The 25476-nt window shown below is 39.6% G+C and overlaps 1 protein-coding gene across 7 annotated transcripts; it reads left to right on the forward strand.

The window, feature by feature from the left end:
* Positions 1-2188: 2188 nt before the first annotated feature.
* On the forward strand, positions 2189-24497 carry IL18R1 (interleukin 18 receptor 1). Of its 7 annotated transcripts, none has more exons than XM_087757457.1 (12): positions 2189-3107; positions 3981-5994; positions 6818-6935; positions 8001-8241; positions 13281-13458; positions 15157-15310; positions 15826-15888; positions 16490-16658; positions 16836-16969; positions 18259-18420; positions 20004-20162; positions 21827-24497. In XM_087757457.1, the coding sequence occupies exons 3-12, from the start codon at positions 6887-6889 to the stop codon at positions 22225-22227; spliced, it is 1710 nt and encodes a 569-aa protein (XP_087613583.1). In that variant the 5' UTR covers positions 2189-3107; positions 3981-5994; positions 6818-6886; the 3' UTR covers positions 22228-24497. The 7 variants fall into 7 exon arrangements, with proteins under 7 accessions (XP_087613583.1, XP_087613586.1, XP_087613582.1 ...); XM_087757460.1 differs by having other exon boundaries at positions 3981-5856; XM_087757456.1 differs by having other exon boundaries at positions 3981-4361; positions 5677-6935.
* The last annotated feature ends 979 nt before the right edge of the window (positions 24498-25476 follow it).

Here is a 25476-nt window from a genome sequence, read left to right on the forward strand (position 1 = left end):
AAAGTGCTGCATCTGAGATGGAATAAATCCATTCAACGAAACAGCCTGGAGGTCAAGCCAACACAAAGTAGCTTTGCAGAAAGAGACTGGATGTCCTGGTGGATGCTGAGGTGAACATGTGTCAGCAGTGTGTCCTTGTGACAAAGGCAACAAACTGCACCCTGTACCTTACTAGTGAGAGTGTAGTTGAGGAAAATAATTATTCCCCTGCATTCAGCATTTGCGAGATCACCTCTGAAGTAATATGTCAAGTTTTGGGCTCCCCAGTACAAGTGTGTCACTGACATACTGGAGTGAGCCCACGGAAAGACCACCAAGAGCACAGGACATAGACAGAGAGGACAAGAGGTCCTGTTTCTGTCTACAAGAATCTAATGGAAAGATAAAGAGAATGGATGGAGCCAGACTCTTCTCAAAGGAGCACAGCGATGGGACAAAAAAGCAACTGACACAAATTAGAACTTGGGAAATTTAAATTACATATTAGGTAAAAAATATCACCATATGCATGGTCAAATGCTGGAAAATGTGCCCAGAGAGGCTGTGGGAACCCCATCCTTGGAGGTGTTCAGGTCTAAGCTGCCCACGCCCTGAGCAGGGGCTGGACCTGATGACCTCCAAAGGTCCCTTCCAACCTGCATTATTCTGTGATGCTACAATGTGGAGGGAAGTTTGAAAATGTGCAACTTGTGTATTTTAAAACTTCTGAGAAACATACAAGGCTCTAACAGACATGTTATCAGTCTGGAATCTGCTTTTTGACATCAGGGACAGAAAATGCTGAAAAAACTACAGAATATGACTTAACCTCTGCTAAGAATTAATATAACTGGTATACAGAGATGTCAGACGTAGATTAAAAAGGACTATTACCAGCTAGAAGCAAACAGGCTTAGACTGTGGTTACAAGAGTTGGATGTGTTGCTATTTATGACGGAAATAGTTTCACAGTTTAGGTTTTCAGTTAGCACCTCTGTGTAGAGTATGTTGGATGGAAAGGAAGATGTGAAAAACTGTGAGGAGTAACCAGCCTTCCCTAGCTGATTGGTCAGGTGGTCAGAGCTTCATACAAAAATCTGTTTTTCAATATTAGTGCAAACTTTCATTTTCATCACGGCATTTTCATAATGAAAATTTGAGCTGTAGTTATTTTTGGTTGAGTTTCTTCTCTATTACGAGGCTATGATTTCTCTATTAAAATTGCATTAGTCTGAGGACTAAAAAGTGTAAACTTTATTCTCTTTTCATATATATTCATTCATCTCAGAGCTAGCAACAACATCAGTTGAAAGGACTAGTTGAACACAGCACTTTGTACAACACAGATGAAAGTACAGAAACGAGAATATTTCAAAAGGATATGAAAGCAAATGAATGTGAGAACAGCTCATGGAAAATATAGTTGCAAAAGAGTGAATTAAAAAAAATAGGTGTTTTCAAACTGTCACTAGCAAGACTTAGCCTGTCAAAGTAAAAAGCCGGTGACATTTTACTTTACCATTTTATTTGTTGGCTGCTAAATTGCTTTCAAACTCTCATGTAAAATCATTATCCTCTTTATGATATATGCCTTCTTTCAAGTTTTAAAATCAGGCACTGAATCATAAAATCAAAAAACCACCGCAAAGTACCTTGTACACATTTTTAAAGTAGTTAGAGTGGGTCAGATTCTTAGCTGGCTTTCCTGAAGTTGTGCTGATTTACATTAGCTAATGGTCTGATTGCTTTTATATGCAACTGTTTCAACCTGTGATGAGGAAAACAAATGAGGTGAGACCGTAAAACTCTCCAGGGTTTCTTGCTTCACTTCAGCAGTAAAATATGCAAAGAAGCCAGCTCTGTGGAATCCCTCCTTTTTTAGTGTAACCTGCTTGTTTTACCTCTGAAGTGACACCTCCTGTTCCTGTTGGGAACTTCTGCATTCCCAGCTGTCCTGGGTAAAAAAAAAAAAAAAAAAAAAAAAGAGTAACTGTCACCAAACAAGTTTCTGAACATGAAAAGGGTGATATGAAAGTAAAAGAAATCCTGAGGGGGTGAATTTTTTCCTGCTACTATCAAAATAACTTTATTTAGAAGTACAGTGAATCATTGCACAGTACATACCAAATAAACCATTCGTGTGAAATAAACAGTGGCAAACATTCATTTACTCAGGAACAGTACTTAAATAGGAAATATGGCTGTCAGAAATCCCTAATGAAACTACAGTTCCAATATATCAACATTGGGCTAAAAAGCAGGCTCAGCTACTGGCATGAGGGCTTATTTAGAAGTGAATCCAGACACTCCCTTTGCAGTAATGGAGCTATAAAATGTTTCACATCTTGAAAGGCTGCATTACTCTCTCCCCAGAGGGGATGCTATCACAGACAAAAATAGCACTGAAATCGGGACGTTTCTGATCAAAGTATCATAGGATCACGTGTTTTGCCTTTTCTCTTTTCCTGCAGACCATATTTGGTTACACTTTTGGGGGGTTTTATTTCTTCTTTCTTCTTCTTTTTTTTTTTCTTTTGAGGTCTTTGCAGAATATCAGCCTTTCAGGATACAGTTTATCTCTTTGCATATCCTCATTCTCCAAACGTCCAGCAACGGAGAGCGGGGGGCGGGGGGGAGGGAGGAAGCTGTAGCGGAGATAAAAGTTGCTATATTGGGCTTAATATACACGTTCCTAAACCTCCATCCTACTTCCATCACACTTCTCGGAAGAGAGTCCTGCAATGGGCATTCAGCAGAAAAGCGGAGAAGGAGACGTTTCGACTAAAGATAACCGAAAACATCGCCTCCTTACGCCTTTTTTTCTCCCGAAAGGTTGTGAGAGAGAAGACCCCCCCGCCTCCTAAAAAGAGTTGATCTTCACCCCCCTCCTTTGCTCGCGGGGGCACCTCTGGGTTTCACCCACGGCCGGGTGACAGCCCCGCACCCCTAATACCTCCCCCTGCCTTCTTCGCGCTGCTGCCCGGCCCCAGCCCCCGCTCCGGCGCCGGGCAGCGCTTCTTTCCAGCGAAACTGGGAAGCGGCCCCGCGGGGCCCGCCCGGGCCCGGGCCCCCGCACCCCGCCGCAGGAGGGGGCGGCGGGGCCCGGAGCTCCCGCCGAGGGCCGGCAGGTAGGGCCTGGGGGCAGCGGGGCGGCCTGCCGAGGGCAGGGGAGGGCGGGCGGCCGGGGGCAGCGAGGGCCGGGCGCGGGCAGCTCCTTCTTCCCTCCCTCAGCGGGGCCGAGCGCCTGCCTCCCATCAGGGCATCTCTGCGGGTGTGCGGGGGCGTGTGTGGGGTCCCTCGTTTTGCCCCGCCAGCCCCATCTCTCTGTCTCGGCTCGGGCAGCGAGCCTGCCTGTCCCCCCAACCCTGCCGGTCCCGCCGGCCCTGCCTGTCCCCCCAGCCCTGCCGGTCCCCCCGGCCCTGCCTGGACCCCCCAACTCTGCCTGTCCCCCCAACCCTGCCTGTCCCCCCGGCCCTGCCTGTCCCCCCAGCCCTGCCTGTCCCCCCCGCCTTACCTTCCCTGCCGCGCTTCCCCTGCCCGCCGCGCCGCGCCGCGCCGCGCCGCGCCGCGCTCCCCCCGAGCTGCCTGGCTCGGGCACCTCTTTCCGACTCTCTCCCGGGGCCATGGTATACTTGTTCCTTGTTACAGAGGTGTCATAAATAATTTAGCTCTGAAAGGGGCTTATTTCAACACACAGCCCCTCACCGGCACTGCAAAATCGCCCTCCCCGCGCTGTCCCTGGCCCTTTTCCTCACACCTCGCTGGCTTTGGAGCAGGACGGGCTCCGTAAGTGCTATTGTAGATGGTAGCAGCAAAAGATGATGCCTAAAACATTTGTGTATCAACCCTCAAATGCCTCATTTAGAAAAGTTAATATTCGTAATTTGGTCTTACCTTTCCTTTAATGCTACTAAAGATGAATTTCTCGCATCTACCTTTTCTGTTTTCCTCCCTGCAATCAACAGTTCAGAAAGTGAGAAATTCCACTCTTCCTTTTTCAGGAGGTTTTTCAGACTGAGCTGTCTATGTATTGACTCACTGAGAGAGATTACTCTCTGTTTCAGTGATGAATTAGGTTCAGAAGATTTGTAAGTACAAGTTGTAACTCTCTGGAGTTTGGAAGACTACCTCTGCGTCTGCTTTCCACCTGGCAAGACTTGCAGAGTGAGTAAACAACTTCACTTGTGTTGTTTGAAATGAAGATGGATTTTCATTTTAACCAATAAATAGCAACCCTGGCAGAATGGTGATTAGAGCTAGTATGGTTAAGGCAACTGTTTGCGAGATCTTTTTGTTTCCTTCATGAATCCTACGCGAATTATGGCACTGCATGGTGATATTTGAAAAAGACTTAAATTCTACAAGAAGCCATCCTTAAAGAGGTAAGATGAGTGCTTTCCTCCCTTGACCCCAAAATGTTTGTTCAAACAGTCTGATGGTTTTAAAAAAAAGGAAGTCACAACCCTTTGGGACCAAATTCAGGTTTCCAAAAGTGTTGATCGAAACGAGTTGCTTGACCAAAATTGAGGGTCACTTTGATGTATCAGCCCCCTTTCATCCCCAAATCTTCTGATGATTCTAGGAAAATGAGGAATAATTATAATGATGCTAAAATACACACAATTGTCTGGTTCATGAGGTATCAGCAATGTGCTTTACAGAACTTTGTTTAAAGTTTTTAAAGATTTAAAGGTTTAAAGATTTTGTGGGCTTCACAACGGCACAATGATTTTTAAGAACCATTTTTAATTATTAAAATTCCGTCTGTGGCTTTAAGCATGTATGAAATTTGAAAAACGTGCTTAAAGCTATTGTCACTTTGGGCCTTACAGACAATTTTTTTTTAATACTTTTTTCATTGAAACTGTCATTCCCCACTATTGCTTTAGCATTTTGCTCATTTAGTATTTCTGTACTCCTTTATTAGGCAGAGAATCTTTGCCTTTACTTTAAAATATCTCTCCATTTCTTTCTGAAAATTAAAAATCTTATTCCATTCCTTGAAGAATGTCTGTATTAGCGGAGTTTCACCAAAAGCATTTATCTTGCCCCCCGTGTTTCATTGAAGAGTATGCAAACCATGTGGCTCAAATGTAAATACTGTTAGCCTGGAGTAGAACAATTGCAGACAAATTGATCAGGTTCAACAGCAATGATGTGAGAGTAAGATTAAGGACCTGTGTTTTGCTTGTTAATAGTAGCCACTAATCTCAAACCTGGTTATTACTAAGTAGCTTGCATTACACTGTGTTCTTTAATCCCTGTTAAAAGAATGAAGGGCTCTGCTCTGCATTCATTAAAACTTCCATGGTGTGCTGATGTGATGTGTCAACAAAGAATGGGATTTAGAATTAAAAATCTGATGATAAATGATTTTATCTTTATGTAGTGGATCACAGTTTCATATTCTGTAACAGCTGCATTTCTTCTGGATGTGATAAGGTGAAAAATGAAAAGTAAATTCAAGAAATGAAAATAAAGAGAGAGGCCCTTCTTTCCTTGTGAAGTGTAGCAGTTTGAATCTCCATCTGTAGAAGGGAACTGAAACCAGGTCTGAGGAGTTTACTGTATGACCCTTTAAAGTTGCTTGTTGCAGTACTCAGCATCCAGCTTCTTTTAGCTGCTTTCTAAATCTGGATCTGTCTACCAGTCAGTCTGAAAAAGGGGATGTGAAACAGTTCTTTCATCTCCTTACAGTAATTTATGGGATGGTGGCATACTTGTAATGAACTGGGGACAATGGTAAGAGAGGGAAAGCAGCTACACAGCTTGATGTCATTCTGGAATATTGCTGGAAATGCAGTAGCCTCCCGCCTCCGACCGCTTTAGATTGTGGGAAGTTTCTGACTGTAAGTCTCAGGGAGGTATCTTACAACCGTAAGTATGCACTTTCTCAAATTGCAAGAGGTTTGGGTAATAAAACCAAAGAAACAGAATGCTAACGAGATTTCTTTTGGCAGCTCTGTGTGAAATATCTCTCGTGTGTGTGTGTGTCATTTCTCCATGCATGTTCAGGTCAGTAACTAAGCAAGGTTGCCTGTCTGGGCTGCAGAGGTTGAATTGAGCTTACTATACACGTAATCTGTCTGTTTTGTAAGCAAAACTAAGGCACAGCCTTAGGACTGGCCCTGCCTTTGGTTGTCAGATAACCTGCTATTCTGAGGAATCTCGGAGAAGATACTCCACACTGGTATTACTTAGTGGTGTTTTTCCATTTGCCTTTGAAAGCACAGTTGACTGGATATGAAGCAATTGAATAAGAGCTTCTTCATCTTCTCCCCCTCAGTGGAAATGTTAGCCCTCTCAGCTGGTGCTTATTGGTTTCACAGACAAAATTGTAAGAAAAAATTGCAGATCTTGTTGTTTTCCAAAAGGCTCACAATCAGCCACCAGGATGTCTGATCCATCAACATTGTGCTGTTCTCATTGAAGGCAAGGGAATTTTCTACTAGCTGTTTCTATAAGGTCCAGTCTTGCAAAGTTTGTACTCTTTGTGGAGAAAAAAGCACTATCCTATCCTGTGGCGGGTGTCTGCTGGCTTGGGATCTAAGTTTGAGTGCTTCTAGAAGATTGCCAGTTTAATCAGAAATGTGAAACACATCTAGTGAACAAGAAAATGAAGGAAGGAGACCCTGCAGTGCTTTCTGAATTTAAAATAAACTTGCCAAGAAAAATATAGATACATTACCTGATAAATGAAAACAGCTGTTATGATAAAAATGTGTAACTTCCCATTTGGAAAGTCCTCTTTAGTACCAGGCAATAGTTGCACTGCTCACATGCTCAGAGGTATCTGTTTCACTGCACTTTTGATGAATTGGGAATCTGTTTTTCTTAGGCTTTCAGTACAAGCAAGAACAATTCAGTTTCATTTTTCTGGAGAAGAAGTGAGAAGTAACTCAAGAAAATGACTCTGATGATTTTTTTTTTCTTGTTTATCATTGAATCTGCCACTGGTAAGTATAAATCCTCATTTCAACAGCAGAACCTTCCAAATATTTGCTGAATATGTGGCATCTTCTTGACAGTTGCTTAAAGTGGGGAAAGTTTTGTATTTTGCAGCTAAGAATAAAATCTTAAAAGTTTTGGCAATTTCAGCCCAGCTCCAGACTTGTGAAATTTGGTCCAAAATACCAAAATTGTGAAGTAAAAAGAGTAGAGATGCTACCTGGAGACACCTGATGATCTTGTATGGGAGCATGGCTGTATGAAGAGCCACAGCGAGGAAGAGAAGGAATCTGCTTCTTTTTGTGCCATTCAGAAGTGTGGTTGCAATAGCTGCTAAACACCAATAATCTCTGAGAACCTCAGGACACATAGAAACTGAAGGCTTATTTTATTCTTGACTATGAATGCTAGGCCATGGTCCCTTTTCTGTATTTTTTATGAATTCTGTAAGCAAAGGTACATTTGGGAAATCTAATTGGAAAAGCCAACTTTGAGACTAAATTTTACACACATAATCTCATTCCAAGGCAACTTTTCTGAAGATATCTGAAGTTTTTAAGAAGTCTAGTCACATAATGATTTAGTTTTAATTAAGAAGATAAGAAAATGCAAATGTTAATTTGCATTTTAAGATCTCTGCTTTTATAGCAGTTGACCAGATCTGAGGATTAGCCATATTTGTCAAGTCAAGGCATATGTAAGAATTTCTCCTTTCCCCTTCCATTTGTGGCAGCTGCTTTACTGTAGAGTGAGGCCAGATTCTGCTGTTTGTGCCCGTTTCATTCTGACACTGTTGGACCCATGTGAAAGAATCTTAGGGAAATGTCTTTTTTTTACCCTCCTTTGCCTTCTGGTTTTGCTTGGGTGAGGTACAATAAACACTTGGAAAACTGAGTTCTTAGTCTGAAGTAAATATTGCTGGAATAAATAAATACTGCCAAACCACTCTGCTGAAGGAAAGTCACTTTATAAAAGACCAGTGGCACAGCAAATCACTTTAAAGTCAAGCTAGTGTCATTTTCTGAAAGAAGTACTTGGCTTCCTAATGTATCTTTTTTCCTTTTTCTCTGAAGAGAAGCTGTGTCCCCTTCGTGCCTCCATTGATGTGCTAGAAGGGGAATATTTTTTCCTTTGTTATCTTGAGTCAATGCAAGAACATTTTCAGGAAGAAGCATACACAATAAACTGGTACAAAGAAAATGCTGGAAAGCAGCAACTGATAAAGGGAACACACAGAATCGTTTCCCAAATGAATTTTCTGGAGTTTTGGCCAGTTGAACTCAGTGACTCTGGGAATTACTCTGTCACTCACAGGTGGGTATGCAAGCTGGTGGGTGAGCATCCTGCCTTTGCGCTTGTCTATGAAGAAGCTGATTTCTTTGTCTTGCTTTGTATTGCTAGTGGCATTCCTACAAAGGAGGTGCAGGGAACTACATTAACTGTGGTGTCATTTTCCACATCATTTCACAATAACCATTCAGGCAGACCTATAATATTTACAAATAGCTATAGGCAGATGCAGCCTTTTAAAGGTTCTGTAAACCTTTTGATAAGGCAGGTAGCATTTCTGCTGGTTTGTGATTAATTGCCTAAGCAAAATGAGTGATAGGTAGCCCTTCTGTCCACTGCCAAGTAAAAGGAAACATTTGCTTGTCTTCTCCGCCAGACTTGTTCTTCCTTACCATGTTGAGTGGATCTCGCACTATGAGGCTGGCCAAGTGGTCTAATTGTATGGTAAAGTAATAAATGAAGAGTGGCATAGCTGAACTCTGGTTTCTGTGCAAACCTTTGCATGCTTGGAGCTGTTCAAAGAAAAAAATGAGATCATTGGATTTGATTTCTTGCCACTGTAGAACATCATGAGTCAAAAGGAGAAATAAGGGTGGGCCTTAGTTATTTGGTGGTAATCTTCATTAGACCACCATGAAAGACAAAAGGACTGAATGAAAGCTTTGCTGCATAGAGTTCTTATGACTAGCTTGCACCAAAATGGTAATTCAGCATTTACAATTGAAACAGTAATTAATTTTAAGCAGATTATTTTGCATGTAATGATTTGTGCTGTTGTCCAGGTAATATTTTTAAGGTTCTTGCCTGGTTCGTAAAGGTTATGGGACTGTGGATACTGAAAAGTGCTCTCCACATTTCTCCAGTAACATCACAGACAAAAGTTCGATAGTTTAGTTTTAAGCTAGACTTCAACTGTTAACTTCCAAGTTAACTTAGAAGCTGAAAACATGTTTTATTCTTCCCTGTATCATTATTATTATCGTCTTACTGATATTATTTTAAAAAGTACTGAGTCACGGTATCTGAAATGCTAAAAATAATAGGAACTCTTCACAGGTCTCACCGCAGGAACAACAGGCATAAAGGGATTTTTTCCATGGGATTTTAATGGGATCTTGGGCTTAGTTTATATGATGGTTCTCACTATTGGCAAGCATATTAAAGCAGTTACATTTCAGCAAATACAGAAGATTATTTGCAGAAACAATTTTCTGCAGAGACAAAGGACTTTTAGTAGTCTCTATTGATAGGGAAAAATTGTGGGCTATTGTGGGCTACTGAATTTGTTTAAGATTTAATAAGAATGACAATTAGAATGGAATTAGTTTCATTTGAGAGCATTTATAATAGGTTAAAGTTTTGGTTTTGAAAGCAGACATTCTAAGTATATTTTTATTTATCTTTTTTATTTTCAACTCTTTAATTTAGAGATAAGTATTTGTAAGCTATATGGGAAATGATTTTTACAGTGCTTATAACTGTTTAGACAGTTTTAGTGAACAAAGTGAGAATTAAATATACTGCAGATTTTTGAGAAAAGTAAGACAACACATGTTGACAGATTTTGCAAACTAATTAAATTCAGGGATTTTTTTCCTGATATGTTACAACTGACAATATGCAAGAAGCAAGAGGTGAAAATTATGTAACAGTGTATTTATGGTGTATTATCCACTTATTTTTGACTTAAAGAAGAATCAGAAAATTTCCAATTAGAGCAGAATTGTCCTGCTGAGACATAGCACAGATAGCTAAAGTGTGCGTATGTGTGCGTATGTCTTCACGTGTGTTTGTTAGTATAGTAGACTTAGGATATAAATTCAGGAATTAATAGACATCGCCTGTAAGCCTGAGTGTGTCCATCTTCAGCAACATTTCTTGAAAATAAAGGATTTCATATGCACTTGTAGTGGGAGTGGTAAGCAGAAAAACTGTGTCACACATCTTTGGCAGGATTTCTGATTTGTATGGTTTTTCATAGCCTATATCCTGTGGTTATCAAAGAAAAAAAAAACAGAATACAAAAAAGGAGGTCATCTGGTTGCTCTGTGTTGGTGACCTTGAAACTGAGGGAACTTACAGGTTCCTGAAAAAAATGAATGTATAGAGTTCCATGATAAACACATGATACGTTTTAAGATCCTAATACTGCTCACTTTTTCTATGTGTTTAGAACTGTTGAAAACAGTGGGAGCACACACATTTAGAGTTAATATTGTAGTTTGGAAGAGAGAGTGACAGTTTCTTGCAGTAGATTGAAATATTGAGATAACACTGGCTTGTTGCAGTGAAATAGCTAAGGGATGACTTAGAGTTGGCTATGTATCCAGTAAACTGGGTTTATATTCTCTAAGTGCTTTCACTTCCCTGTATCCTCTCCTGAGTCAAGCTAGTTTTTCTTGTTCCTTCTTGGTGGGTTTGGTGGGGGGAGTTGAAAGGCTGTTAAGCCAGAAATGGTTTTGTTCCCCACAAATTATCACTAAAGAATCTCAGCAAGTGAAAACCAGGATAGAAATAGAACAGCTCAGACACTAGCAGTTTAAACAATACAACTTAATGCATTAGAGGGTAGATTTAGATTGGATATAAGGAAGAGAAATTCTTCACCATGAGGGTGGTGAGGCATGGGAACAGGTTGCCCAGAGAAGTTGTGGATGCCCCATCCCTGGAAGTGTTCAAGGCCAGGCTGGATGCGGCTTTGAGCAACCTGGTCTAGTGGAAGGTGTCCCTGCCCATGGCAGGGAGGTTGGAACCAGATGATCTTTAAGGTCGCTTCCAACCCAGACCATTCTATGATTCTATGATTTTTTGTTGAAAATCATGTATGTGGCAGACAAATAGAAAGTATATAAGCCAAATTAATCTTAGTTTACATAAGTATGGTTTTGTTACCTTCCAGGGAGCTGCTCCTTGCCAGATTTTGGCTCATCAGGTAGAATATCTTGATCCACTTCAGGTGAAATCCTCATATTTGTTGAAGTGATTTCACCAGATATGATCACAGAAGAAAGCCTCTGTGGAGTGACAGTGCTGAGAAGAACTTGTGGCTTTATTGATCGTTTTCTTCCATCTGCTGAATCTAGATAGTTAAATTATATGTATTTTATGTCTAGATCTGTAATTGCCTCTCCAGCAGTATTCAGATACTAGTGTGATGCCTAAAGAAACGCACAGACTTGGTGGAATTACTTGGAACTAATGTTGACGTCTACACCTAAACTTATCTTAGGTACCTTTAATGTCAAGGACAGAGAGAGGCCTTTCTGGGGCACAGATTATCTTGCCCTAAACCAAACATATAGAATAGGTCACGTAAACTGCACTCTAAAAGGGTGGCTATTGACTGTGGTCCCACTGCTGACTGTGATTAGTAGCTCTTGTTTAAATGTGTAAATGTGATGTTGAAGAATAGGTGAGAAGGACTCCACCCACCTTGAATACCCATGTGAGTACATCTCTGGTGGAAAAATTTTGATAAGGTTTTTCCTGTTTATGACACCATAGTTAGCTGATTGAGAAACCAAACCACTATGTTTTGATTTAGATAGTCAATTGCAATTATGAGTAATGAATATCTCAAGTGAGTAAGGAGAACAAGGAGAACCTGTGTAGGCTGAAAAAGGGCTACAATGCGAAGAGGGTGAGCAAAATACATAAACACAGCTGTTTGGGGAGCTTAATAAGGGAAAAAAAAACCAAGCCAAAATTTGGTCTAAATTCATCATATAAATGATGTCCTAATAGTTCTTCTGCATCTTATAACAGTACAAGGCATGTCAGTGAAGAATGGTGTTTCAGCTGATACACTTGTCAGGCTTGCTTCTCCATTTCAACTGCTTTGTCCCCTTAGCCCTTCTCCTCAAAATGATTCTTGACGAGTTTCAGTTCTCCTGGGAATGATTTCTTTTTCTTTTCTTGGAGACAGAAAGATTCAAACATATTTATGAAGATATGACTGACACTGGAGGGAAGTGCTCTGTGATTGCTGCTCTTGCTTTGTCAGACCCTACTTGTTCAGTAAAAAATGAGAGCTTGATGCACTAATTGCGAAATCTCACCCATTAACTGACAGCAGCATATGACTTTCTCTTAAGTCCTAACTTTGCGAAAGGCCAGCTTTGCCAAACTTAAGCCAAAAGTCCTTCAGCTTCTTTACCCTTGGTAGACATGTATCTGGACATATCCAGCAATGAAATAACTCACAGCTATAATCTGATTCTTTAAAGGAATATGTGGATAGAACATAGTAGATATCTGAATGACAATGGTCAGCTCCTAGATATTCAAAAGAGGCATTTCTGGAGCATATTCACCTGAGCTTTTATAGATACTGCATGGGACGTGATGACTCTACTTTAGAAGCGGTAGTTCCTGGCTCTTCCAGTCACCCTGGGGTGGCCAGCTACTGTAGATCTCTGATCAGTGCCGACTGAAAGACAAAGAGGTGAATCCTTTCCAAAGTGCCTTTTGTTGCAGACATGCTTGAATCCATAAGTGATTCTGTAATTCATGAGACTTGCGTAGTTTAGAAATATTTCCAAAATATCAGTGACTATCTGCACAGTATCAAACAATGAATAGTGTTGCTTTATGAACAATAGCAGAGTTGCCCATCTTATTTTTGACATATTTAACAAATATATTTTTCAGTTACTGCTTTAAGCCTTAGCAATGCATGGGAGATTAAACCTGCAAAATCACTAGCTGATCTGAGGTCCTAAAACTCTTTTGTGCTCACTTGTAACTATACATGGTGCCACAGATTGTTGCATCCTTGTTCTGGTCAATATAGCATATATTGTCATATTTCATAGATATAATTGTATTGTCAAATCTTTTGTGATAGATGATTTAGTTTAGATAATCTCTTTTGTTATGGGAAATAACACATATTTGGGGGTGGAAAAGTAGTAAAGCAGAATACAAATAATTAAGTCACTGTAGACATACTTGTTACCTAACAGATGTATTAGGGAATTTATTTGTATTTTGTTGTGTAACTCACTAAACTACATTCCTTTAAAAAGCTCCTGAAACTGATTTTGCTAATTTTTTTTTCATAGCAATGGAAAACAAAATTTCACAATTCAAAAGTGGACCTTGAATGTACTTGAAAGAAATAAAAGCAGCTGTTTCAACAAAAATCATTTAACTACAGAAATTAAAAATGCTGGAACTGGTCATTCACTGAAATGCAGTTATTTGTCTGTTAATGAAAACGACAGCATAACATGGTACAAGGTAATCACTGAAACAGTGTCACTCAGATCATCGGCTATAGAAGCAAAACCTCTGATTGCAGGAAAAATTAATTACAAATTTTTAGAAGCATCTACAAACCTTGTAAAGCTTTGATTTCTCAGGTTATTAGGGAAAAAACCTTTAAGCAGATATACAAAAGAAAGATTTTCTCTGCTCTCAGATTTGTTAGAAAAATGCACCTGTAATCAGAAATTATTAATAAACTGGTAGTTTGGAATGGTAAAAGATCTGAGGCACATGTTTATTTTCTGATTTAGCCAGCAGCTGGTTTAGCCAGCTGCTACTTTGCTGATACAGATATTATCTTACCACTAAATGAGGTCCCAAGATATTTGTTTTACAGTTGGCATGTGCTTCTAAAGTAACTGCAAACTTTTCAATTTTGCTGTTTCTGAACACTTTTTACAAGATGTGTAACAGATCCAGTTCTGTTCATTTTAGGCAAATCATCAGTCTTCTCTCTACCAGCTTTTGTCAGAGCATAGATGATGGTTGTGTAAGCACTTGTTATTGTTGGCTGTTGTGCTCAACCACTGGATGAAGCACCATGAATAGGTTTCTTCCACCTTGTTCCTATGCATCACCTTGACCAATGATCCTTATTCCTCTCAGGTGTCCTGGTTGGAGTAACAGACCCTGTTCACTCCGTGTTGAATCTGTTTCAGGAGAGGATTTTGACAGCTTAAGTATGGGCATTTGGATTCTGCCTGGCAGAATGAGCCACAGCCCTGCTTCCTTGTTTTTCGGGGCCTGGGAGGATAGGACCATTGATGGATAGGGCCATACATGGATATGTTTTCCTCAGTAAAGGACCATACCCCAGACTGACCTGTCTCATGGCTAAGATGAGTATACCGATGCCTAATATTTTAATGCCTAATACCATGTGAGACAGATGAAGCAGCCATCCGTGCGCCTAAATGTCCTTTGGTACTTGATTGGGTGAATATTTTCAAAGCCTTCACATCACACCCTAAGCTGAGATAGGTAAAACAGGGATGGCTACACATGCCTTTTGTATAAGAACCTGGTAGTAAGCATATGCATCCAGGAAATGTCCATTCCATGGACAATTTCCGGCAGTGATCATTTCCCTTCTTGATCTAAGGTAATTCAGACCAGAACCAAATATTGTTGCATGTTCACCGGACATTTCACTTAGCATGTGTTATGAATTAAAAAAAAAAAAAAAAAAAAAAAAGCACACCAGAGTTTGTTTTGGGGGATAGGGAAGGTAAACAAATGATGTGAGTCCAACTCTTGTCACCCTCTGAGATGGTTACTTCCCCTGTTGTTGAGGTATTTTCCTTTAATCTGAAATCTTCTCATAAGTCTAGACAACTTTTGGCCACAAGCAGGTGACACCTACAGACCCAAGCCATAATTTTGAAAAAAATAATAGATGAGTGCATTTAAATTCCCAATACGATATTTTTATACTGAGATGCTTACTTGGAATTGCAGTGCTCTCAACTTCTAATGGGTTAAATGTTCAAATGTTGCATTTAAGTGTCCATGACTGAAAACTGGGCCCCCACCAATTTTGGGTTAGATAAATGTCATTGAGATAGTGAAAGAGTGATGGTGACATGTTCTTTCAAAAATTATTTTTAACTTCTTTAAGGTTTTGAAGGTATGTTTGCTACAGAATAGTGTTTTCTGTCTTTATTGATTCAGGACTGTAAGAACTATGAAAATGAAACAGAGCGGGAACTGGATTTTAAAACCTTAACAGTACAGCACTCTGGGATATATACCTGTAAAATTTTAATCAGTCATGAAGGAAAGATATACCACAGCACAAATACAATTAAGCTGGTAGTAGAAGAAGGTAAGAAAGCTTTCTAAAATTTTGAAGCCTGCTTTTATGTTCTCCTTACTATGGAGATTTTTAATTACAGCTCTCATTTGATAAATATATAGAAGGGTGAACAAATCTGGTAATATCTGAACTATTTTGCAATAATTTAAAAAATAAAAAAGCAGCAGAAGAAGTGTATATGACATATTACCAATTTTGGAAAATTTATTTAGTATGTTTTCCCTGCAGTTTTATTTTTTTCAAAATTAGCTGCTGTAAGTAAGTCATGCAAATGTATTAAGAGTTTTGGGGAAGAGCCTTTCCAACTATTGTAAATTGTGCACTGTATATGTATGCATGTGAAAAAAAATCAACAGGCCATACTGTGTTTTAAACTACTCAGTAATGCCAGAGTCGGGATATTGTTCTTTGAGTTAGATGGAATCTATGTGATTAGTTTTAGAAATAAAGCAAATGTGTGATTTTTAGTGTGGTAGAATGTAAGTAAACTATTACTTCAATAGCAGTACTTCTTTCTATTTTAGATGCACCAGAGGCTGTAAGTTTGGAGATAGTTGGACGCGATGAAGAAATTGAAACAGAAATAGGTATCAAATTAGTACAAGAATCATTGTGGTAGCTACTGCATATATATGCTTTTGTTCTGATCTTTTTATGGTTGATGGTCTGGTTAAGTGTAATCAAACTAAGAGTTGTCTGTGCACCCTCCTGGATCTGATCCATCTTCACATCTGGTTATGTTTTGCCTAGTGTATTCCATGACTGATATACAAGTACACTAAATTTACCCTTTTACAGAGGCAGAAGCTGAGGTTGCTGCTATGACCAGCAAAAGAAAGCAGAGGTGATGAGAAACCAGCTCTTCATGGCTTTCTTTTGTAGATAGCAAACCCTACGGAGCGATGTGTGAAAGATGTCTGGTTTGTTCAGCGAACAGCAATAATGAGTAATCCCCTTAATACCTGATGCAGTTGAGGATGTTATTCTGCAGGGAAATGAGAAGTGTGGGGGCTGACAGTCCTGGCCACCAACAGTGCAGGTGGAACACATATGAAACCATGCAGGGGCTACGAAGTCCAGAAAGGAGCACAGCTCGTGGAATACATTGCCTGGAAAGCTGGCATTTTACTGCACTGTGAACATGAATGCTACTTCTGACTAGACCTTCTCATGTTATGCTTTTTTTAGGTAAAGAAGAGATACTCAATTGCACAGGTTTCTTGGGTTATTATACGCGAGAAGATATACGAGAAGATGCCAGCCTCTACTGGTTAATTAATCAAAAGTTTCCAGAAAAATGCTCAGGTATCCCTGAGAATGAACCTTCAATATGTGAAGAAGAGTTCAAAAAATTCCAGTAGGTTTCCTAAAAATACTGCACTTTTGTTTGTATGTGATAATGTCCTGCCCTTTGCGGACTGCAAATTCAGTAAAATGTCTGAGGTTATTTTAGAACTTTTTTCTCAAAATCTGCCTCTCAGCTGGTTGTAGGTTTCTGTACAGATAGTGTTGCTAACACCACTCCTTGTTGCAGGGTGGGAAACAAGTTCTTTGTCACAAGGCTACTACGGATTCAAAAAGTAACAGATGAGGACATTCATCATAATTTCACCTGCATGTTGCAAGCTGATGAAAGAACACAAATAAAAATAGTGAAATTGAAGAAAGGTACAGTATAATCTATGATTCATACTCCTCATACATAATCATTAATTGTGGCAGCCTTCCCAATCCTGAGGGCAGGGTACTGATTTCAGAACATCTCTCCAGACACATCTGTGTGCTTGTGAAGGCCCTGGTCCATCTAATGCTGGACCTAACGACCCCCCTGGGCGATTCCTCCTGCTCTGAGACAGGGGCCGCAGGGGTTGCTGCTACATCTGCAAGAGCAGCTGTGTGAGGGCTCCATAGTTCAACCGCTGCTGCTGTGGACACAGCTGGAGAGGCTGAGCTATGCTCTGGCTCACAGATCCCTGGGTGGCACTTTGTTAGACCCCATGGCAGAACATTCCCTCTGCTCTCCTACTCATCAGGTTGGTGGGATCACAGGGTTTAACTACCCAAAGCTTAGTGCAGCCCAGAGTCTGCTGTTTGGATTACTTTGTTTATTAAGCAGCAATTTCTAAAATTAAAATCTGAGGTTTTGGTTGGTTGGTTTTTGGTTTGTTTTTTTTTTTTTTTTCTTTTCCTGGAAGGGTCAGTCTTTTATATTCCTGATAATGCCTGAAACATTCTAGTCGACAGTTTCTCTCTTGTCAGGCACGCTATCCTTCTAGCTATGGAAAGCTGACCTCTACCATATAGTAGTACTTCACATTTATAGTCAAAAGATATAATAAAGCAAATCAAATACAGACTACAATGAGCATGACTTGACAGTGCCTTCATAAAGACTTGACAAAGATTTAAGGGTTAAAAATCTCTATTTGGAACTAAAAAGACAAAGATAACAGAATAATAATTAAGGGAAAAAAAAGCCTGAAAGAAACTAGAGATAGAAGAAAAAAAAATATCTTGGCCAAAGATTAAAGGGGACATTAAGGACTGTTATGGATGGACTGAGAGAGGGCTGAAAGGTAGAGAATGACAGGAAATAATAAAGAATCTGAAAAAAACTCATCATAAAAGTGAGTGACCACCAGTTTGGGATGCTGTACATCTATGAGGATCTGTAGTGTCAGTCTTGATCCCACATGACGTTCACTTACGTGTATGGAGGGTGCACAAATGCGTGCAAGATTGTTTCTCCAGTTTTTATAGTAATCCATGTTCTGTAGTTCTTCTCCATCTCAGGACAAATGGCATGCATATGTGCTTGAAGTATTAGCAGGAAAGGATTCACATCAACACTGTGATTTTTTGGAGTGATTTTAAGATGCCATCAGTATTGAATACAGTAATCTTGTCACATAATACTCTTTGTTAAGGCTATACTTTCCTGGGTTTCTATTTTACAGGGAACACCCGAGATCTGCCTCTGCACATATTTACAGCTGGAATGGTCCTTGCTGTACTATTTCCATGTGTTGCCGTAGCTGCGGTGTTTGTCTGTGTGATGTTTAGAGTTGACTTAGTTCTGTTTTACAGGAACATATGCAGAAGAGACGACACTGCTGGAGGTATGACTTGGCTAATGCTGATGTTGAAATAAGCGTATTGATTAAAAAATAGTTTCTGGTTCTATAAAACAATCATCTTTGAGGAAGAGACAAAATAAATCCAGGAGTTTTGTGAGTAGAAACAGCAAAGAATATGTAAAAGAGAACTTGATGGTCAGATGCTAAAGTGAGTTTGTTATACACCTGGGGCAGTAACAGCAGATAAACACAGTGAAGAAGCTGCCTCTGGAGCAGGTAGTGGAAGGGACATGGTTAGACTCTGTTCAGATGAGCTCTGTTCTGCCATATTCTTCATCATAAAAGTTGATGAGGGTGGAGAATTTTACAATTATCTATCTGTAAAGAGGATGAGCACTCTGGAGTTGTCAGACAGGCAGACTGACAGATATTTGTTTTAACCACACTGATGCCCTTCAGTGAGGTGAAGGTTAAAATGCTTCCTTGACTGTACAGGCCATTGCAATGTTTATAGGTTTGTCACTAAATGCACTTAAGAAGAGCAGGAGAACACACTACCAGTATCTTACCAGGCAGCTTCGCTGTGACCTTGACTTAAGGAGCAAGCCTGACAGTTACCCAGTTCTGGGCATAACTTTTCTGAAAATTGTGGTGAAAAAACTTGTGGTATATATGTACCTGATTTTCTTGGCCCTCCTTAGTCTCTAAATCAGCTTCAATATAGCTTGAATAAACTGCAGTGGTTGGTGATTTCTCAGTAATGGGTGGATGTCATTTATGCCTGCCAATGTTATGTATCTATCTGCTGATGTTAGCTCTCAGTGCGTACACTGGCTTACAGGGAGGATCTCCGAGAACCTGGACTAGGCCACCCTGGAGGAACTGATTGTCTGATACTAGGCAATGGATTTCCTACTCCTAGAGCTCTTGCATGTTTCATGGGTTTTAGTTTGTGCTCTCTCTTATGAACTACTTGTAGTAAAGTATCCGGAAAGGGAAGCAAAGAAGCACAGTTTAAGATGCAAAGCTATATGTGACGCTGTATCAATCCAGATAGTTGTTCTGTGGCAAGGTTCAGTTAGATATCACTCAGTGTGGTAGACTTGGTCTTGGATTTTGTGTTTGTAAATTACTGCCCAAAGCATGACCAGACATGGTATACTTTTATAGTTAAAATAATAATTTGGTTTGCCAGTGCCTGTTTTACAGAACTACTTGATAGTCTTAGACAAAGAGTAAAATAAATGTGGAAATCTGCAATATCACTTAAATAGCGTTCTTATTAGGTTACAGACACATTTTTTGCTTCCCTTCATTTTCTTGATCATCACAGATGTGACATTAACTGGTTAAATTAATCTGATTTTTTAAAAAACACCTTAATGTAGAAAGGATACGTTCTTTTCAAATATTTGCCAAATTCCATCAGAATCTTCTGTATCAAATTTAAATTGATTCAGTTTTTTTTTTTTTTTGTTTGAAGACTATTCAGGGTATCAAAGGAAAGAACAGGAGTTTCTAGATGCTTTGCTACTGAGGCAATAATTTTGAAAACCAGAATGGTGGATCACATACTGTATTTCTAATAGTTGCTAACAAGACAACAATTGGTGATTTCTTTCCAGATGGAAAAGAATATGATGCATTTGTGTCTTACCTGAAGGACTGCATTTCCCCTACTGAAGAAGAGAGAGAATTTGCTTTGAAGATATTACCCATGATATTAGAAGAAAACTTTGGGTACAAGTTATGTATATTTGAGAGGGATGTATCCCCTGGAGGAGGTAAGTGTTTTATATTCTTGTCATTAAATAGGCACACCATTTTCATACGAAGATGAAAGTCTGTAATTAGAAGGGATTCTGTCAAATGTGTTTTGCATTGAAATGCTACATTTCTCATTTAATCTAGACTATGTGCATGCAAAGTTTGCATGGAAACATTTTACATATTTTATAGATGTATTTATGAATTGATATACATGTACACACACACACAGAGACACACACACACACACATATCTTTAATTACACAAAACCAAGATGAACAGATGCAAAAGCTAGCATGGAGAAAGTTAAGGTGAGAACACAGATGTCAGATGTTTCACAGTAATAGTGCTCTTGCTCTGCTTTGGAGGAGAGCAGGCGCCTATGAATGTACTCACATTTACTGCACAGAGCAGCTGGTGTCTCTGGTACTAGTTATTCTCAGGTAACTTGTATGTTTGTTGTATCTTCAGTGTGGTGGTTGAAACCATTTTGTGAATGTAATGGATGCCATAACAAAATAGAAATGAGAACATGGAATTTTGTTTCTCTAAATGGCCTATGAACAGATGGCCTTTTGCAGATGCTTGAAAAAAAGATACTGGGGGATTCCATTTAGTCCAAAGATCTAGTTGAGGAATAGGATTTTGTTGTTAAAAATACAGAACAATAAGGTCAGTCAGCCTCCTTCACAAAGCAGGATCTTCTCTCCTTGTATCCATTCCTGACATATTTTTCTAACCTGAGATCGGTGCCACAACTCTCCCAAGCCATTTTTTCCCAGTTATTCTTTCCCCTTAAGTATTAAAAAAAGGCTTTCTGAAGTGTTCAATCTGATTCTTTCAATAGTTTTAGCTCATTTCCTTGATCCATTGTGAATATGGAAAACAGAGTATTGTCTTCTACTTACAGGAGCCTTTGGTGTGTTATAACACCCTTGTCAGCCTCCTTTTCCTCTCAGTTTTCTCTTCTTTAGGTTACTCCTGCAGTTTGCTTTGCCTTTCCCTACAAGGCATGTTTTCTAGATCTCTGATTTCTGTAGACCTTGTTGTCCCATGGTGCTGAAGCAAGAACAGGAAGTTGTGCATGAGAATTCAATTTGGTGCATGGATGTTTGAAGGGTGTCACCATTTGATTTCATTCATCGCTTGTCATGACAAAAGTCATGGATCTAAAACGCAGTTGGAACTCATTCTGTCATCACATGCTAGTCTTCTCAATCTTATTTTACTGGCAATAGATTTGGGTATTCGGTGATGTAAAGGAAGGAGGAACCTGAGAGTTACTGAATACTTGGAGAGAGGTTGCTGTTGGTCACTTTCTGTGGGATCACTCCAATGGTATCTATTATGAAAGAGCAAAGAAATGTCTGGTTGGAGGAAAAATAAATTTTGCTGTCACCTTCTACTCATGTGACTACTGACAGACAGCTCTCTAGGGTAGCTGGAGATTGTATGTAGGTTTTGTCTTCTCCAGAGAGCAAGCTTTGGCCATACCTGAGCTCATTTTTGCAGACTCTTAATCTGTAATACATATTAATCTCTTCTTAGGTACAGGATGCTTACATGCTGTCACTTTATAAGGGGAACATTTTTGGTACATGTGCGATTGTTAAAGGATAAGTCGATTCAGTGCCTATCCTTTCAATTTAGTTTAATAACACATTTATCTTTAATTTGCAGCGGTTGTCGATGATATCCATTCATTCATTGACAAAAGTCGAAGATTAATCATTATACTGAGCCAGAACTACGTTTCTGACAGAGCCATATATGAACTTGAGAGTGGACTGCATAAAGCCCTAGTTGAAAGGAAAACTAAGATCATATTAATTGAATATATGCCTATAAGTGACTACAATTTCTTGCCAGAATCACTGTCTCTTTTACCATCAAAGAGGGTTGTGAAGTGGAAGAAGGATAAGTCTCTTCCTGTGAATTCCAGATTTTGGAAGAACCTTCGGTACCTGATGCCAGCGAAACCTACCAAGATAAACACCAAAGGGCACCTTAATAATCTTGACCTAGGCTCAGAAGGGGCTCAACCACGGACCGAGGGCTGTGAGTTTAATGTAGTCATATAACAATTCTGGAGACAGAAGATGCTGCAGCAAACTGCACATTTTGCTGAGTACTAGAAAACACAAACTGCACACTTACTTTGGGAAGATAGTTGCTCATAAGAGGCCAAGTCTGAGATCTGAGAAGAATGTAGACAATGTTACAGTGGCTAGGACAATGTTAACCCCAATGCTAAATGCTACCCCAGAGAGAGTTTCCTCAGCGATCTGCACAAGGAGCAGAAATTTGATTCTGCTTAGGACTTACCACATGGCACGAAGCACAATGCAAAACATTTTGATTTCACATTTTCCAGTAATGTAGAATGATATTAGTTATACCTACATACTTTTTGAGGCCCCTCAATAAATATATCAGTATTTGCAAAGCATTATTATTCAGATGCTCTTGGTTTTGTATTTTGGTATTTCCTAAGGATCCTGCTTGGGAGTAGACCCAAATGGCTCCTGCCCTAGAGAGCTTGGCATGCAGGCTTTGGCAATGTCAAGCAGAAAATGTGAAAATGAGATCTTTGGTATGTACGTATACTCCTAATCCTTTGGAACATTTGTACTTAGTGTTATTTTTTAAAAAAAACTTAGTAATGCCATTCAAAACCATGGTAATCCTCCCTTGTTATTAGCTGCCTGGCAGAAGATATCAACCTGACATAAATTCCTGGATAAAATGGAACCGTATTTCCTCCTAGTACCAATGAGGAGAAATCAATGGAGAACCATTTTGGAAAATCTTTGGAAAATCAGTTTGCTAGGAGACCATCAAGGCTCAGCCCACTCTCATCAGCTTGCATTCAACTAATGCTAGTTCCGAGGAGGCATTTCTTTGGCACTGACACTTAATTCATGCAGCTGTAGTGGAGGAGCTCCATTACCTTCTCAGTGCACTTGAGAACACAACTGGAGTGCTAGGTGTCATGGCAATGTCTCAGGATTCATGAGAACGAAATACCTTGTTGTTTGTCAAATATCCTGTAATCAAGCATAGTTTCTGACTGATGTTCAAGTAAAAGTAAAGGCTGAATGTGGATTTACAAAATGGAGACAACACAGTTGCCAGCTTAACACGGAGATGAAAACGAACAAAGGAATAGGCACACATCTGTTGTGTCCTTCAGATCAGCTCCAAGAGGTCTCCCTCTTTCTGCCAGGCAACTAAAGAGCTATTGAAATGTGATTCTTAGGCAAAAGCCATTCTCTGGCTTAAGCTTTTACTGAAGAGGATTTCTGCTCTGTAGATATGTGTGTCTTTATATTTCCAAATCTTTCTCAAGGTTCAGTTCTTCTCTACCGGTGTGGTGTGATTTGTAAGCACAGATCAGTTTTAACATTCTCCTGCAGGCCTAATGATTGTCCCTGCTTCAGAAATGCCAGCGGGCATACTAGGCACGTCCATTTCTTGGCCAAACATCTGACAGAAAAGTTAGTAACTTTCCTGGTGCTTAACTGAGGTGTTAAACTTGCTCCTCAGCCACATAGTTTTTCATATGCTGTCGTCAATGTATTGCCTAACAACATAAAGCGTGAAATGTGTTATACTATGCATGAGAATATGGATAGTGCATGTGGTTTGTTAAAAGCTCTGGACTGAGCCTACCCTCCATGAGAATCAGCTACTATAAACTGAGATTGCATTGCCATGAACGCCCCATCACCTCAGCTTGGAGAGATGATGTAACTGTATATACCTGCTATACCTCATGAAGCTCTACCCTGAAGATTGTGAGACCATACAGAATTGGACTGCACTGAGGTTTTATAGAATACCAGAGGACTACACATAAGAAAGCTAAATGGCATTAACTCCAAAGTTGTTTGAATGCCAGCAAAGCAGACATTCAGATGCAGTACAATGAACTACTCAATATCTGTAAAAGGGCAAATATTTTTGCACAGAATGGTATTGTGACACAGTCATTTAATCTCTATAGCTGATCGTCACTGCCCATGCTGTGGTAAAGGGAGACAAAGGAAATTAAGGATATGCATCCTCATATTAACACCAGATGTTGTTCTTCTTGCTCTTATATCTTGACTTACTGACTTTAATCAAGGCTTGGAAATGCCTGCTTTCTGTTTACCAGTCCCTAGAGAAAAGGAGCTGCTAATATGACTTTTATAGACTGTAGTTGTGTTGATTTGCCTGATCATGTATATGTCAATTTATAAGTGAATTCACATGATAGTTGGTTTGAAGTAATGGGTCATTTCAGTGATTTATACTGCATTTTTTGTTCCATTTTTGCACTTAATAAAACTTTATTTCCCCCTCTCCACATCTGTGGCTTCCATTTTTGCTGCAGTTAGATGGCAGTAAGTGTCAAAAATCAAACTTACAGTAAGAAAAAAAATGCAATATAAAGCAAGAATGTTGTTAGACCTACTCTCCACAAGCAATAAATGTCTCATTTGTACTGTAGAACAATTTAAACAAAGCCAAATCCAAACAAGTGACTGGAATTTGTAATTTCCCAGATGAGGATGCAGGTGGGATCATTGAGGAGACAGCTGTTGTAAGACACCAGTCTTGGAGATTCTTGTCTTTCTTGCACATGCTACCACGTGGTACTGACTGTGAGAGCATAGTCTGTGTCTGTATTTTTTTAGTGTTCCTGGTTGACCACCTTCTGCCACACACAATGCAGGCTGGAAGAAAAAGAGTATCAAAGAAGTCTTCTTGTCTATTATTGATAATTTGAACATAGATGTTGGGAAGAGTTGGGACTATTGTATATAGTATCAGTACTATAGTGTAGTACCATATAAGGGACTGGAAATGTAGAGGGTTCGTGAATTATAGTTGTCCATGTGCCCTGTCCTGTGTGTCCACCTTCAGTGTCTGCACCAAGTCTGGAGAGACTCTTCAAGGGAAGGGGTCCCTCCAAATGAACACCATGTTTAGTTCCATAACCATAATTTCTTCCTACTATAAGCACTTCTGTTCCTCCATTGCTATCTGCATTCTTTACAGGGATATGAGGAGAGGTACAACTTGCAGACCAGGGGTAAATGGTAAAAGGTCATAAAAAACTGGCAAGAAAATAAAGATTAGCAGGTAAGAAGATAGACTCATGAGTCTGGCTTGGCAGGTTACTCTAGAACTGTGGTTATATATCAAAGTTGTCCTTTTCCATCTTGGTTTCTCAGAGAAAGTAAAAAAAATTGGCTTTCTTTTTAAAGATGACTATGGTCTGGCTTGCACAGAGGAGGCAACTTTTACATCATTAAATCCTATATATTTAATAAAATGTTTGA

The sequence above is a fragment of the Nipponia nippon genome, unplaced genomic scaffold (genome assembly GCF_047370975.1).
Source record: "Nipponia nippon isolate SJK-2023a ecotype South Korea unplaced genomic scaffold, ASM4737097v1 scaffold_2, whole genome shotgun sequence".
Lineage (NCBI taxonomy): Eukaryota > Metazoa > Chordata > Aves > Pelecaniformes > Threskiornithidae > Nipponia > Nipponia nippon.

Coding starts and splice junctions, on each gene's coding strand:
- IL18R1 (XM_087757457.1), top strand. CDS start 6,887: ATGACTCTGATGATTTTTTTTTTCTTGTTTATCATTGAATCTGCCACT. Junction 15,889..16,489: donor AGAAATTGAAACAGAAATAG/GTATCAAATTAG, acceptor TGCTTTTTTTAG/GTAAAGAAGAGATACTCAAT. Junction 20,163..21,826: donor GGATGTATCCCCTGGAGGAG/GTAAGTGTTTTA, acceptor TTTAATTTGCAG/CGGTTGTCGATGATATCCAT.